Source organism: Carassius auratus, chromosome 21 (genome assembly GCF_003368295.1).
Source record: "Carassius auratus strain Wakin chromosome 21, ASM336829v1, whole genome shotgun sequence".
NCBI classification, from domain to species: Eukaryota; Metazoa; Chordata; class Actinopteri; order Cypriniformes; family Cyprinidae; genus Carassius; species Carassius auratus.
Window position 1 is genome coordinate 931,824 of NC_039263.1, and position 17,268 is coordinate 949,091.

Here is a 17,268-nt window from a genome sequence, read left to right on the forward strand (position 1 = left end):
TAAAATCACTCAAATACATTAGACCATTTCTGCCACAAGTTGTCCCTGTAGTTTACTGTTAAAGGGAGGTGAAATGCTATTTCATGCATACTGAGTTTTTTACACTGTTCAAGAGTTGGATTCCCATGCTAAACATGGACAAAGTTTCAAAAATTAAGTTGTACGTTTGAAGGAGTATTACTGTTCCAAAAATACTCCTTCCGGTTTGTCACAAGTTTTGGAAAGTTTTTTTCCCGAGTATGGGTCTGAGAGCACAGACATTCACTGATCAGAGCGAGAGCGTCGCGAAAAGTCACAAAAGAAGTGTGTTTTTGGTTGCCAGGGCAAGACAACCCTGCACAGATTACAAAAAAAAAAAAAAAAACAGCATTAAGGGACCAGTGGATGGAGTTTATTTTTACAGAGCATCTACGGAGTTGTGCAAGTGTTTGTGTTTGTTCCCTGCATTTCGAAGATGCTTGTTTTACAAACAAGGCCCAGTTTGACGCCGGATTTGCACATCGTTTATTTCTTAAAGGGGGGGTGAAATGCTCGTTTTCACTCAATATCCTGTTAATCTTGAGTACCTATAGAGTAGTACTGCATCCTTCATAACTCCAAAAAGTATTTAGTTTTATTATATTCATAAGAGAAAGATAGTCTGTACCGATTTTTCCCGGAAAAACACGAGTGCCTGAAGGCGTGACGTGTGGGCGGAGCTAAAGAAACACGAGCGCGAGTAGGCTTTTACGTTGAGAGCGTTTGGAAGCTGTGAAGGCTGTAACTGAACGAGAGCAGCAGCAGCAACGACTCGCTCCGAGCGGGGGTTGAACCCGGGTCTCCGATGGGAGGCGGATGCACTAACAAGGAGGCAGAGATATTTTAAGCAGTTTTACTTACCGCCTGTGGTTCCAACACACAATCTTGACCCTTTTTCGTTGGGATTGCATCATCCTCAAACTGGGCTTTGTTTGTAAAACAAGCATTTTAGAAATGCAGGGAACAAACACAAACACTTGCACAACTCCATTGATGCTCTGTAAAAATAAACTCCGTCCACTGGTCCCTTAATGCTGTTTTTTCTTTGGTGATCTGTGCAGGGTTGTCTTGCCCTGGCAACCAAAAACACACTCCTTTTGTGACATTTCGGGACGCTCTCGCTCTGATCAGTGATTGTCTGTGCTCAGCCTCTCATTGCTCTGCTATACGGGAGCGCGCGCTCTTCCGGCAGAAGTGCCCTTAGGACCCATATAAGGAAATTCCGCTCCATCTAACGTCACACAGAGCCATACAAGGAAAAAACTTTCTGAAACTTGCGACAACCCGGAAGGAATATTTTTGGAACAGAAAAAAACTTAATTTTTGAAACTTTGTCCATGTTTAGCATGGGAATCCAACTCTTTAACAGTGTAATTCAATTCAATTCAATTCAAGTTTCAATTCAAGTTTATTTGTATAGCGCTTTTTACAAAACAAATCGTTACAAAGCAACTTTACAGAAAATTATGTTTCTACAATATTTATTAGTAGCTAGTAGTTTGTGCACATTTGACAGGATTTTAGAAAAAAAAAAAATAATAATACAAGACGTAGTCAGCTAGACGATGAACTATCAATATTATTAATTAAGTTATTATATGATTCAGTCACACATTTAGCAATAATTGTTAGTTCTGTTTGTTGATTCAGGGTTAGCATCATCTGAGGTCCTCTGAGGGGTCAGCATCATCTCTTCTCAGGTTTTCTGGATCCAGACTGGAGCTTGTGTAAATCCTAGTTACGCGAAACATAAAAACAAAATACAGACATCATTAGCATAGCTCCTGATCCAACAAAGTAAAATTAGTTTAACCCAAGCTAATGAATAAAAATGCACCTTTGATCAGATGCAACTACACTCACAATTAAAAAGATACATTATTCGAATGCTTGGCGAAAGAGATGTGTTTTTAATCTAGATTTAAACAGAGAGAGTGTGTCTGAACCCCGAACATTATCAGGAAGGCTATTCCAGAGTTTGGGAGCCAAATGTGAGAAAGCTCTACCTCCTTTAGTGGACTTTGCTATCCTAGGAACGACCAAAAGTCCAGCGTTTTTTGACCTTAGGGAGCGTGATGGGTTGTAACGTGGTAGAAGGCTAGTTAGGTATGCAGGAGCTAAACCATTTAGGGCCTTATAGGCAAGTAATGATAATTTGTAACTGATACGGAACTTAATAGGTAGCCAGTGCAGAGACTGTAAAATTGGGGTAATATGATCATATTTTCTTGACCTGGTAAGGACTCTAGCTGCTGCATTTTGGACTACCTGTAGCTTGTTTATTGACGAAGCAGGACAACCACCTAGAAGAGCATTACAATAGTCCAGTCTAGAGGTCATGAATGCATGAACCAGCTTTTCTGCATCAGAAACAGATAACATGTTTCGTAGCTTGACAATGTTTCTAAGATGGAAGAATGCAGTTTTTGTAACATTGGAAATATGACTTTCAAAAGACAAATTGCTGTCTAATGTAACACCCAGATTTCTGACTGTAGAGGAAGTAACAGTACATCCGTCTAGTTGCAGATTGTAATCTACAAGATTCTGTGTAGTGTTTTTTGGTCCAATAATTAGTATCTCTGTCTTATCTGAATTTAATTGGAGAAAATTATTTGTCATCCAATCTTTTACATTTTTAACACACTCTGTTAGCTTATATAATTGGTAAGTTTCATCTGGTCTCGTTGAGATATATAGCTGAGTATCATCAGCATAACAGTGGAAGCTAATTACGTATTTTCTAATAATATTACCAAGGGGCAACATGTATATTGAAAATAGAAGGGGACCTAGGACGGATCCTTGTGGCACTCCATATTTTACTGATGATAAATGAGATGACTCCCCATTTAAGTAAACAAAATGGTAGCGATCGGACAGGTAGGATCTAAACCATCTTAGAGCCTGCCCTTGAATACCTGTATAGTTTGTATACCTGTATAGTAAAAAACTCAGTATGCATGAAATAGCATTTCACCCCCCCTTTAAGGATAATGCAGTCCCAACGAACCGCATGCTTCAAAACTGTAAAACTGCTTCAAATATATCTGTGTTGTTAACTTAGCTATCGTCGTGTAAGCACATCAAGTAAACAACATGCGAGGTGGTCATCAAACTGCACTTTCCACATGTACAGCTTAAAAAAAAAAAAGACGACAAAGTGGAACTTAGTTATTTTCCAAAACCGCTAAGCAAATATATACAGTTTCAGTACATACCACATAGAGACGTTGTTGCTGATGCTGCTCTTGTTAAATTTCAGCCTCTGGATCTGATTCTGGATCATAAATATACGCTGAATCTGACTGTTAGCCATGGTTTGTTTTTCCTCACGGTAAAGTCACAGCTTCCAAACGCTCTCAACGCAAAAGCCTACTGGCGCTCGTGATTCTTTAGCTCCGCCCACAAGTCAAGCCTCCAGCCGGTCGTGTTTTTCCGGGAAAAATTGGTACAGACTATCTTTCTCTTATGAATATAATAAAACTAAAGACTTTTTGGAGTTATGAAGGATGCAGTACTACTCTATAGGTACTCAAGATTAACAGGATATTGAGTGAAAATGAGCATTTTACCCCCCCTTTAAATCCATCGTCAATGGTGGAGATTTTGTGTTTACTGAACAATGTTTTTCCTGGTTTCCACATCAGTGGCGTTTGTTCTGATATCAGCTTTAACAGAATTCTTGGCTGAATTTGAATGCTTCTCACAAAATTTCACAGAGATGTTGATCCTGTGGTGAATTCGACCGCTTTCTTCACATTGTATCTCCCAGCGTTGTGTATAACTGTGTCGCGCGATCAAGATCAGCCCGCGGCTCTGGCTCGAGCAGATAAACGGTCTGCGCAGCTCAAACTAGTAGTGCGGATTCGTTCCTCTCTCGGTTTGTTTATCCAATGATGCTCTTGTAAATCGGTCCTGGTGAGAACATAAGGCCTTTCTTTGACTGAATATGCATTGCGATGACGTCACCTAAATTATGCAAAAAATTTGTGGCAATTATGAAAATTTGCCATCTTTTGTGAAAACTAAGGAGATTGCTTGATTTTGTGATAAATTCAGCAATCGCAAAATCGCTAAATCCTGCAGGGACTGAAATATATGCCTGATTTATAGTGAGTGGACATGGTATTATTAATACCATGAGGTATTGTGCATGCAACTGCAACAGGTGGTAGACAAGGCCCTGGTACAGAGCCAATGAATGTGTGCTGTGTAATTCAGAGGAAGACGTCACTAGTTGAGGGTTGACTGAGTACCGCTGTAATCGGTTAAAGCTCTCTATATGAGGGACACTGTACTCTAGGTCAAAGGGACATGTGGACAGGATTGGCAGATGAATAAATGACCTGTACGGAAAAGAGAGAGAGAGATGCGTCAAATTAAGAGGTTAGAAAATCTAAATAAAAAAATTACAATATTATAAAAATAAAAAAATAATGCTCATTCACTCAAAAATTAAAAATTAAGTTAAACAAAATGACCGTCATACAAAATCTCGGCCACTGGGATTTTCCTCTTCACAACAGTGCCTTTCCCATCCAAGTCAACTGTGTACAGCACCTGCACTCTCATACAGACAAACACACATACAAACACAAGCATACATACATGTACGCATAGTCATAGTGTTATTATTCATTAACCTTTTTAATATTGTAGACCTGTTCCAGGGGGTATTTTCTGTTTATGAGTGTGCTTGCACACACCTCTTGTAACTCTTTATCTCCATCATAAAACACTGTGAGTGTGCTGTGATCACCAGGAAGAGCTTGTAGATGGGACAACTCATTCCAGCCCTGAGATGGTCGCAAACGAAACACAGAATCTGTTCTTTCTTGACCCCACCACAGCTTCAGGGAGAAACACAAGAAATAAACATTTTCTAATTAAAAACTTGTTTATTGCTTTTGTTGCTTGATATGAATGGAAAGATTCTTGTTTCAAAATCATATAATAATATACACACCTCCTCCTGTTCGGTAACAAAGACAAATGTTCCATCATAAGAAAGAGTGAAATATTTTATCATCTGGTCACTAGGAAATCCGCAGTCGTGCCAAAAACTCTGCTCATCCTCCCAACTGAACAAACACACACAAAAACATGTTAACATAATTTTGTAAATGCGTGTTTCAGTGTCATTGCACATGTGTGCACGTACGTAAGAATATAAGAAAAGATGAGTGAGTTTCCCCAGATGTATAGAATTCCAGTGCTGGGGTTAAGTGTCATTCCATTGAATTTCAGGTTCAAAGAACTTCTCTCTTGGTGCCCTGTTACACACACACACATACACACACACAAATACTGTAAACACATTTTATTAAAATGATAAAATAACTGCAAAACATACATTCAGTCTCATATGAACACACACACCCACACACACACACACACACACACACACACACAAAACAGATTTACATCACTGAATCTACATATGGACGCTAGGTCAGACACATAAAAATGTGAGTGTGCTCACATTGCCTCTGACTATAAAGGATGAACCCGGGTAAAATCTCATTCATCTGGAAATCACCATCTGTGAGGAAACAAAACAAGTCAAATCCATTCCTGATTGTGACAGATTTGTGAACAGAGTTCTCAATAATAGGGCGAGATGGGGGAAGATGCCTTCTTTAAAAACAACATGCATTTACTTTTAAATTGTAACATATTTAAATATATTCAGCGCCCTATTATTTCCATGATTTGGAAAATGCAAGCAAAATCACAGTATCCATTAATAAAAATGGAGTTTACTGTATAATGTGGAATGTCACAGAAAATGTCACAGTGAGCAGTGTGAAAGAATGCTCTCAGTCTTGATGGGAAAGCAGTTTTACTAGTATGCTGCCAGTTATATTTATCAAGTTGTGGATGAATAAATCTAAAGTAGGTCAGTACAGTTAAATGCAAGTCACAATACGGACTAGTGTCATTAACAAATCCCTCATTAACAAATAGATAAAACGCTTTGAAATTCAACATGTTACACTGTCATCATCATCACAAAAATCAGATCAATTAACTTAAAAACCTTTTCAACTGACTAAATCTTACAAATGGAAAGAAGAAATGGAATAATTAAGAAGAACGAAGCCATACACTAAATGTGTTGAGATGAGATTTTGTGTCATTTATGAGTGAAAAAAAAAAGGTGGAGGTGGAGGCGGTCATATTACCTCAGGGGCCATCTTTCACTGTTAATGTACTGTGCTTAAATAATGGCATTTTGGGATGCATATCTATACAAGGAAGGAGCATTCTGCAAATGAGCAGAAATCAAGTAAAATTATCTGTGTTTTCCAAAAAAAATGAATTTTGTCCCTTCCCTGAGCTGAGCATGCATAAACATGATTTTGATTCGTTAAAACATGGCCACCTCAGAAAAACAGCCTCTGCTCCTATTTAACGATCTTCTGCTTTGAGTAGGAAGTTCAATCATTTGTCTTTAAAATGCTTACAGTAAACAAGTATAATCTTATAGTCATATGAGCTATTCTCCAATGTTACAGTATGCTAACGGGAAAGATTAAATACCTCGGGTCACTGCAGGGTTAAGGCTAAGAAAACTGCATATATTATATTCATGTGATGTTTATAAAGGAGGTAAAATCATTAGGCTACCAACTCCTGTTTGTATGTAATGTAACAGCAGTGTATTACCGAAAGTGAGCAGTATGTAAGAATGCTCTTGATCTTCATGGAGAAGCAGCTCTACTAGTATGATATCAGTTACATCGGTCAGGGCATTCTGGGCCGCAGAGCGCACCTGGCAACTGGAGTCTGGAGAAGAAGACCACACCAGTATAATTACATACTTATAATGAAATAGTTAACACATCAGGAATTGACCTCATATGATCTATATGTCAATCAATCAACCAGAAAAGGAAAATTAATGTATATATTTAGGTTAATGCATTTCATAACAATACACTCACCATTCACAGTGCTTCTTTTAAGGTTTTTGTAAAATGCCACAATCTCGCAAGCGTTGAAGCCAACAGAATCCAACAACTCTATAAACGTAACATCACCATCTGGCGGAGAAAATTAGATAGCTTATGAATGCAGGCAGGATGAGGGATTTATCATTTAAGATCTTGCCTTATCAAAATTATATTGGAGGGAAAAAGTTGTATCAGAGAGAATGCTCAATAGTTCAGTATCTGACCGTAAACCTCTGCACGGTACAGGGTTCCACTCTGCAAGCCTCCCCCAAGAACATAGAAGTACTCTCTACCATGATGAGGAATACTCACTGGTACCAAACCAGACACGCAGACTGCACTTAATACCTTTTCCCATGTATCTATGAAAAAGAGATGTTTCAGAGTCAATAAAGACATAAAAACTAAATTACCCTTTCAATAAACATCCTTTACATTATTGTGCATCCCCTCCATTATTCTAAAAGAATAAAAATATTTTCAAACTATTTCATTAAATATGTAATAATCAGATTATTCTACCATACAATAAAATAAAAAATCATAAAGAAAACAAGAGCCTACATTTCCCAATATACAAAATTCCTCTCTTCATTATTTGCAATTGAATACTCAGTTTTCGCTTTGAAATGCATCATGTTACAGAACATAAATGCTTTTATTGAATGCCACATCAATGGCAATGTGATTCTCTCTCTTTTTATTTTTTGAAAAGTATATTCAGGTGAAATAGCTTCTTGAAGGCGAAACAAAATGTAGGGCAGGACTTGATTTTGTCTAACTGGAATTGAATAGATTGTTATTGTTTGCAATTAGAAAAATTGGTCTGTGCACATTCAGTGACACGTGTGCTGTCCTGATAATGAAATTTGTGTCACACACTGTACACATACCGCAGCATGTACCTTTTGGGCATAACTGCTGAGATCTCATGTGATTGACAGGATGGATAACAGACCAGCCCTGAGGTTTATGTTTCTGATTATGAACGTGAAAAAATAATTCTGTACTAGGGTGACTAATTTGTAATCAAAAATATAAAATACTGTCTAAGTTTTGCATTCTCACAGAATAAAATGCTGCTCTTAAATGTGTGTGAATAAGAAAAGAAGCCCTTTCATCATTCTTTTCCATTCAACCCCCGTTAAAAGCTTAAAATCTGGTCTTTGCTGAACTCTCCTAAGAGTATATACAGATTTATACATACAAATATATCACCAGTGCTCAAAAATAAATCAAATTTAGGACACCCAGATAAATTCTCTTGTACCTGATGGTGGCACTCTGAGGGGAAGAAGAGAATAGTTTCCTAGGAAACGGTAAAGTTCTTGATTGTGTATGACAAATAGTGAGCTCTCTGTAGATAAAGTTTCTTGGATCATAGAAGACTCTGCCTGTAGACACTCCCAAGAGCCTGATGAGCTCTTTAGACTCACCTATACATGCACATTTAAATTAATTTAAAGATTGGCACTGGCTCTACATGCAAATGTTATGGATGCACTGTCAGTTTATGGACAACCTCTATGAGGGATGTATGCTGGAACTCAGTAGCAGTCATGAGAACAGCTGTCAAGTCTGGTATTCCTGGCAACAAGAGAACAGGAGCATGGTCCACTACAGACCAGAGTGGACGGGAAGGACTACCAACTCTCAGCACGTCTTCTAAAGCCCGTATCTATTCACAAAAACCACCACATGCAAATAAATGAGGGCAAAACTTTAGTACAATTCTTTAAATCCTATTTTCCATTATATCACTTGCTCTTGATATTGATGTACACTGTACATCAGCTCTCTGACCTCACCTCAGTGCCAAAGGATGCTTCTCCCTTCTCTGTAGTGACCATGTAGCCGTTTACATTTAGGGCAAAACTGCACATAGTTTTCACCATCACAGAATCAGACTCAGGTTATTATTATGTGTAGACAATAATGTATTAAAACAAACAGATATATGTAAATATACACCCACCTTTTCTCATGCAGATGCTGAGAACTCATTTCAATGGATTTTACCTTCACCCGTTGCACCACTGACCCATTGATGATGGGCATTGGGGCGTACCAGCTAAACTCGCACATCTCACTTCCACAGGTAGCTAAACAAACACACACCAGCAAAACCAGCAACACAAATAAATGTTTTTATATTCACAACCATTACTAAGTGCTGAAATGTTACACACACACACCACTGTCCGATAGTGAAGCAACAGACAGCTCCACCTCAAGTCTCTGCGGTTTGAAGTGAGTGGGGTGTGTGGGCTCTTGGAACATAACAATCGCTTTTGGAGTCAACCCGGTCATTGAGTCCTCCAGCATGGCTCTGCCTGAAAACTCCTGAGACACCCAATAAATATAAAAATACTAATATACACTACTGCACATCAAGTTTGGATAACTGAATATTTTAAATTTTTATTTTTAAAAATATTTTAACTTATTTTTCTTGCTTGATGTGTGCTTCTAACTTTTGCCTAACTTTTACAGATACCTAACAGTTCCAAAAAGATCTACAAGTGCTATCTTTTTCAAAAAGTCGATATATCAGACCTCTAAATAGGAGGGGAATTTACTACCTTAAAGCCACACAGCAGGTCTAGCTTCAGGTAATATGGAAATCCCATCTGTGAGACACAACAGAATACAATGACACTTAATGCACACACAAAATTCACTACACAATGAATAAATTAAGATTTATTTTATGTTAATGGTCACACTATCTTCTGGATGATATCAAGTGCGTGAGCTTACATTTTTTTGCATTTCCATAGGGTCCAGATCTCGCACATCCATGCCACCAGTCCCGAGGCTGCACATTGCAGTGGAAACAGGTTCGGTTTTACACAGCCTCATGTCCCACTCACACTCTCCAGCGCGAGATGGTATAAAACCAAGCACTGATAGTGCAAGCAGCACAATCACAATCTGAGCCATTTCTGAAACAGACTGGAATTGATTTAAATGGTTACTTCACCCAAATATTAAAATTATGTCATTAATGACTCACCCTCATGTCGTTCCAAACCCGTGAGACTTCCTTTTATCTTCAGAACACAGTTTAAGATATTTGAGATTTAGTCAGAGAGCTTTCTGTACCTCCATTGAAACTGTGTGTACGGTATACTGTCCATGTCCAGAAAGGTAAACACTGAAGCATAGAAAATACATTTTGGTCCAAAAATAACAAAAACTACAACTTTATTCAGCATTGTCTTCTTTTCGGTGCTGAATAAAGTCGTAATTTTTGTTATTTTTGGACCAAAATGTATTTTCGATGCTTCAAAAAATTCCAACGGACCCTCTGATGTCACATGGACTACTTTGATTATGTTTTTCTTACCTTTCTGGACATGGACAGTATACTGTACACACAGTTTCAATGGAGGGACTGAGAGCTCTCGGACTAAATCTAAAATATCTTAAACTGTGTTCCGAAGATAAAAGGAAGTCTCACGGGTTTGGAACAACATGAGGGTGAGTCATTAATGACATAATTTAGATTTTTGGGTGAACTATCCCTTTAAGCCTTATGATGGTTCTCTTTGGGAGGAAAAGGCACTGTATCAGTACATTAAACCACTATAAGCGTTTTAGAATATCCCCAAAAAGGTGGACGCTTCTCAAGGGTCGCGCGCTTGCAGTCAAACCTGTGTGACAACGCGCTAAGTTACTCATTATAAGTAACTTCAAAAATTTAAAAATAACGTTTTTAGCATCGAAAACTGTACTCAGCGAGTGTAAATGTCAATAAAACGACCATGAGCTATAGCTTAAACTACAAAAATCTTTGTTTACATTACTATTTAAGACTTAAAGCATTTGAAACAAAGACAATATTAACGTTACAGTTTACAACGGTATTTTTGTAAAATTATTCATACTGTCTATGAAAGTATGCTGTGAGGAGACTAGTTGGCCGTTAAAATTGTTTATCATTTGTACAGGTATCGTTTGCAACACTGACTATTAAATAACAACAGTTTATGAACAATTAGCTAATTCACCACAGCTTTGAAGAATTTCACGAATTTTAAGAATTAACGTTACCTCTGAAATTTCAAATGCAGAGCAGACGGGCTGAATTCTGAGTGACAGGTGATCTGATGACATCACAGGTCACTCGAGAGCTTGGGGCATGATGGGCGTTACCAAACCTTTATATATATATATATATATATATATATATATATATATATATATATATATATATATATATATATATATATATATATATATATATATATTTTGTCATGACACAACTTTGCCTGGAGTAATTACACGAAATGAATCACGAAAAAAATATAAAATATTATATTATAATATATATAATATATATTATAAAATATTTAAAATAAGACACATTAGTAAATGGATTTGAAAGACTTTGGGATGAGAATAATAAAATGTAATGATAGTAATAAAATGTAAAAAAAATAAATAAAATGAAAATATTCGTAATTCTTAAAAAAGTAATTCGACACTTCACTCTGCTTAATAGGCCTATAATATAATATAGCCATTTTTTTATTTGTCTTTTTGTCATTCTTGAAAGGATAGTTAAACAAAAATGAAAATTCTGTCATTAATAACTTACCCTCATGTTATTCCAAACCTATAAGAATTTTGTCTTGTATTGACATTAAATGTCTTTTTGTTAATTGTATGCCTTCTGTTATTCATTCTGAAGAAAAGACAATGCAGGCTACTGTTAAAATAGCATCACTTGTGGAGAAATGGAACTGAATAGCAATAGCCTTAACTTTTGTACTGATGTTGTCAGACTCGAAATACGTATTTAAGTCAGACTCTGATTAAAGGTTTAAATGAGACTGGTTTCATTTAAATAAACCTGGAATTGCTCTGAAACTAGGAAACTAGCTTAACAGCGCCACGTTTTGGCTTTGAAACGTACAGTGCTCATATTTGTTTAACTGGACAAAATTCCTTAATTATGTCCTTAATTTGCTGTTGGTTTCCCAAGCCATTTCACTACATCACATGTTTGTAATGTACATGATAAACCTTGAAATACAACTATATATGATGATAAATTAAATTAATATTAAAAAAAAAATGTTATTAATTTATTAGTTACTACAAAGGACATTATTTATAGTTAAATATTTAAGTGATTACAACTTTTTTATTTTTAACATTGTGAGAACCAATACATTTTGTTGTACGGATACTCTCTCAGTGTGCAATAAGACCATGTATTGAGATGATGAAGCCACTAGATGTCAGTAAAAACACATTGAAGCAACTAGAAGTGACACATATACGTGTGCGTTTCCGGGACTTCTGGTCCGGGACTTCTGGCCTTCTTAAAGATAAATGAAGCCAGGGTTTAGAAAATAACACACTTTTCCATTTCTACACGTTTTACATTTTTGAATGCTTGATGAATTGTATTTAACAGCATTCTGTGATGGAAATGATGGTGGAGTAATTTTAGAATGAAAAGCTAACTGCTTTATCTTGTAAATTGCATTGTATGTATCCTATATACAGTTAAATAACATTGTTCAAATTTTTTATTTTTTTATTTTTCTGCAAATTTCACAGAATTACTGCTTGGCTAGAAATATTTATCCTCTGTTTAAAAATGATTTTTACTTTGAAACCTGGCATTACTGTTCTCCCACCGATCTAGAAACTCCAATTCAACAATAAACACATTGGAATAAATAACAAATAAAATAATAGGCCACATCTTTATTATTCTTGCATTATTTGCTGTTTGTCTGTTTGTATTGAAACTTTTCTTTAGATTCACACACTCCTTTTTGGTGTGCTAGTTTGCATTCCCTTACATTACATCTCTTAGACAGCACCTTGTTAAGTGGCCTTCTTAAAGATAAATGAAGCCAGAGGCATCTGCTAAGTAAAACTATTTGTGTGTCAATCCTTAATTTGTTGAGAAACATTTTACAACTCCTCAGAGTAAGTCCCTATAGATTCTCTTGAACGCACCCCATAGTGCCAGAGAAACGTGGCCCCCGCTAGGTGTCTTGCCTGTGGCACATTTTACCCTTTTGCGTTTGAATGTCAAGACTCTCCATGCAGAAAATTGATTCCCAATGATGCTATTGAGCAGGCAGGTCACTCAAGAGAGAAGAAAATAATCTCATACCCCCAAAACAATGAGATGAAACCAAAATGCTGGAGATAAAGGATTGTCATGTAATTACGAAAATTGAGGAAATCGATCAAAGAGCATGAAGCAGATATATGGACACTCAGCAGGTTTAAACCTAAATAAGGCCATGTTTGAGACCTCAGGTTCTCGTGTCTCCGCTGAGGGAAAATATCATAGGTCACTCACACGTAATCATGTCATTTGTGTGTCCTCACATAAATTAACAGGATATAGTGAAACTACATTATCTGAGAGATTTAATTAGAGCAAATGTTCTGCTCTGATATAATGGTTTGAAATTAACAAAATAAAAATAAAAATTGCCCCTAAGGTTAATTATTCAACTCTGTTATCGCATAAACATTTTTTAATCACCAGAACATAGCCAGTGAATAATATGCCATGGTGCAATGATAATTGTTAGCTGAGGCTATCGTGAGACATTTTTGCATCGACATCTTTAACCCTGAAACATGTATATGTAACAGGGTTGACACGTCTTTAAAATGAGATGGCATGTGGTATTAATATGCTTACTTGAATTGTAATGTAACTCTGTTATCTTTTTAAGTTCATGTATATGAATTCCAAACTTAAAGTAACAGGGTTGAAATAAAGTGGTGCTGTAGGGTCAAGTTTAGCATTACTAATGACATGTCAGTCAAATAAATAAAGCTTGATAGTTCAACTTGTTATGGGATAAATGTTATTATTTTAATTGGCATAACACAACCTGTCAATAATACAGTGTGGCGTAATGATGCTTGCCACTATTAGACGTTTTTGCACTGATCTTTAGCTCAAGAACACTTTGGATATAACAGGGCTGTCAAATCACAAAGAAAAATGGGGTTAGTAAAAAAAAATAAAAATGGCATGAGTTAGTAAAATTTAAATAAATCATAATGTGTAATTTATGAAAAGCCTCAAATTTACCTACTAAATTATCTGTATGAATTCCAAACTTGCAATAACAGGATTGACATTAAGTTATGCTTTAAGGTCAGGCTCTGGTTATTAATGACAAAAAACTTTGTCAAGCCTGATAGTTCAACTTTGTTAACGCAAATAATTATTATTTTTTTAATCACTAGAACAAAAACGGTGAATAATACTGTGTGGTACAATGATTTTTTGCTAGCTGAGGGCATTAATAGACATTTTTGCACTGACCTTTAACCCCAAACCACACTGCCAGAGAGAAATTGCAAGTTATTATAATATTAATTCAATTATATACATAATTCATATATATACAGGGCACAATAAAATAAGTTAATTATTCAAATTTACACTTACAAAACGTACAGTAACAGGGTTGAAATGAAGTGTTTCTTTAGGATCAGGCTTATTAATGACAAATTACTATTAGCACTCTGAAATGGAATTTAAAAATATTAGAATTAGTCATTTAATAATATTTTTTCTTGACAACTAATCTGAATACAGAAGGCACACAGTCCCGTGGTGGTCTTGCAGTGTGTATGGAGATTACAGCCCTGTTTCTTTTTAGAATAAAAAAAAAAATCCAGAAGAAAGAGAATGTTCTTAGAAAATACCCATCATCTCTTCTGCATTCTAAGCCTACACAACATGCAAAACCACACATCCTACAAAATGAGTGAATAAAACCGAAGTTGTGCGTTATGTGTGACACGCATCACTCTTGATTTGACTCTAAACACTCGTCAGTGCTGTCAGGGGTGTACTTACTCCCAGCCGTCGGAAAGAATCAGCACACTTCCTCTGGTCTGGGACTAACCTGGGCCATGTGTTCAGCAGTAATTCTTCCCCTCCAGAACGGGTAAATACCCTCGGCAGAACCCATATCAAATTCCAGGGAAACAAAGACAGCTAGTGCTGTGAGGGACGACTGCGCACTCGCAGCCATAATGAGCCATCTGTTCAGCCATGGCAGTGCAAACCAAATGTCATCAAACTGTGCTCCTTCCCTTGCGCTTCCTCACCTCGCCTTCATGGCAGGTACACCGCACTCGTAGAGCATCACTAATGCTCGGCGTCACAGTCTACATCGGAGTTGAAATCAGTTTGTATCAGTGACAGACAATGTAACGCTGAATACTGCAGTGGGGCTACGAATAATCAACTAAAATACGTCTTCAATTAAATATTTAATGCCAGCAACCATTATAGCGTACATTTGTATGTGAAGACACAAAACAGACATAAGGGGAAATGAAAAGGCTGACAGCATTCAAACAGACATTTGAAATACAGGATTTGAAGAAGCAGCGTTTGCCAAAATAAGAGTATTTGTCCAGCATGTGACCAAATCATTTAATCTTAGTCTTCTGAGTAACTCCAGTATATATGATAGGCACCTTTCTTGAACCATGCAAAATTGTGAATACATTTTGAAAAAAAAGAAAGAAAAAAAAAGCATTTTGGTTTTTAAAAAGCAAATACATCTTACAGTAACGGATCAAAATAAAACAGGCATGGCGTGTGAAAATGCTAAAGAAAGGCACATAAAATGACGAACATAACAGGATTGAGAACTTGGAGATGGACATGATTTATTTTGGATTCCATATGCTCAGAGATTGTGGAGAAAAGAACAAGCGTCTCTTATTCTTGAGTGGTTGGGTTATTTGGGTTATTCTTCAGTGGACGGGGTCGTGTCTGACGGTGCCTGCTGGGTAACACTGTCCATCTCTGCAGGTTCAGAGCTCTCAGTTGATGGACTCTTCTCATGGGCGGCACCTTCTTCCTCTGCTTCTGTGTTAACACTCTCTTCAAAACCATGTCCTTCGGCCTGCGGACCGTCTCCGTCATAGATGATGTCCTCTGGGTTGGGCGCAGGAGGACAGAACTCCTCATCAGGGAGAATATGCTGAAACACGGATTCAGCCTGGAAATGAACAGAAATGGTCATAGTTTGCCTAAACCAACAAGAAACATCCCATAATTGAGCCTATAAACAATATCTGACCCAATGACTGCTGGACTCACCAGTTTAATGGAGCAGTCGCTGCCCAGGCTGCCATCGGGACCGGTGCACACGTGAACGTTGCTCGGCAGGCTGTAGCTGCTGCTGTCCAGTGCTGATGTGTCCCTCATGTTGAAGTACATGACCCACAGCACTGCCGGCTTGCTTCTCTCCTCTGCACCTGAATGTGATGTTAAAACAGTCATTCATTTGCTGTCTTGACATGAGAGGGCTTTGCATTTCAGATGTCTTGCTCTTCTGCTCACCAATGCTGCATTTATTTGATAAAAAATACTGTAAAAACTTTAATACTGTTACAGATTATTACAATTAAAAAAGCTGGTTTCTATTTCAATGTTTTCAAATGTGCGATTAAAGCTGAATTTTCTGCATCATTTCTCCACCCTTCAGTGTCACATGATCCTTCAGAAATCTTTCTAATATGCTTATTTGCTGTTCAAGATTTTTCTTTTAATCATTATCAATGTTGAAACCATTTTTGCTGCCTCATGTTATTGTGTAATCTGTGGAACACTAGCATTTTTCTAAAAAAAAAAAAAAAAAGAAACTTTTATTCAGCAAGGACACACTATACTGATAAAAGTTACAGATAATGGTTACAAAAGATTTGTATTTCACATAGAAATACAACATTAAACACATCAAAAGTTTTGACTGATGATTGAGCACCAATAATAACTGATAATAATCAATCACCAGCATATCAGCATGATTGAATGATTTCTGAAGGATCATGTGACACTGAAGACAGGAGCAATGATGCTGAACATTCTGCTTTGCATCACAGGAATAAACTACATTTTAAAAACATAAAAGAAAACAGTTAACAGAAATTATAATAATATTTCAATATTAATGTTTTTTTAACAGTATTTTTATCAAATAAATCCAGCCTTGGTGAGCAGAAAAGACTTGTTTTAAAAACATTAAAACACTAGAGTATAATATATTATGCACATGAAATAATTTTCATAAAAAATAAATAAATAAATAAATAAATAAAAAAACAAAAAAAATAATAAAATAAAATAAAATAAAATAATCAGGGCTGTGGAAAGTCTTTGAATGTGTGCACAGAAATATTTGAACCTAAAATTTACGAAAATGGGGGAGTTTAGATGTGCAACAAATGGCAGTAAGATGAAATGTTGGTGTTGGATATTTTTTAATAT

General features: G+C 36.5%; 2 protein-coding genes across 2 annotated transcripts in view; both read right to left on the reverse strand.

Moving 5' to 3' along the window:
* The window catches only part of LOC113038167 (cation channel sperm-associated protein subunit gamma), a 32,260-nt gene extending 21,172 nt beyond the window's left edge, over window positions 1–11,088 (reverse strand). The window contains exons 1-17 of the mRNA XM_026195400.1: window positions 11,034–11,088; window positions 9,738–9,932; window positions 9,560–9,607; window positions 9,173–9,320; window positions 8,953–9,079; window positions 8,786–8,852; window positions 8,500–8,655; window positions 8,248–8,413; window positions 7,202–7,339; window positions 6,969–7,067; window positions 6,691–6,810; window positions 5,504–5,563; window positions 5,183–5,294; window positions 4,988–5,102; window positions 4,728–4,871; window positions 4,511–4,581; window positions 4,160–4,367 (exon numbers count right to left, since the gene is read on the reverse strand). Coding sequence (XP_026051185.1) covers window positions 4,160–4,367; window positions 4,511–4,581; window positions 4,728–4,871; window positions 4,988–5,102; window positions 5,183–5,294; window positions 5,504–5,563; window positions 6,691–6,810; window positions 6,969–7,067; window positions 7,202–7,339; window positions 8,248–8,413; window positions 8,500–8,655; window positions 8,786–8,852; window positions 8,953–9,079; window positions 9,173–9,320; window positions 9,560–9,607; window positions 9,738–9,920 — 1,962 coding nt within the window. The 5' untranslated portion in view covers window positions 9,921–9,932; window positions 11,034–11,088. The remainder of the gene's footprint in view (window positions 1–4,159; window positions 4,368–4,510; window positions 4,582–4,727; window positions 4,872–4,987; window positions 5,103–5,182; window positions 5,295–5,503; window positions 5,564–6,690; window positions 6,811–6,968; window positions 7,068–7,201; window positions 7,340–8,247; window positions 8,414–8,499; window positions 8,656–8,785; window positions 8,853–8,952; window positions 9,080–9,172; window positions 9,321–9,559; window positions 9,608–9,737; window positions 9,933–11,033) is intronic.
* Window positions 11,089–15,240: 4,152 nt separating this feature from the next.
* Window positions 15,241–17,268, reverse strand: part of LOC113038168 (rab proteins geranylgeranyltransferase component A 2-like) — a 56,812-nt gene continuing 54,784 nt past the window's right edge. Inside the window, exons 15-16 of the mRNA XM_026195401.1 lie at window positions 16,099–16,256; window positions 15,241–15,997 (exon numbers count right to left, since the gene is read on the reverse strand). Coding sequence (XP_026051186.1) covers window positions 15,743–15,997; window positions 16,099–16,256 — 413 coding nt within the window. The 3' untranslated portion in view covers window positions 15,241–15,742. The remainder of the gene's footprint in view (window positions 15,998–16,098; window positions 16,257–17,268) is intronic.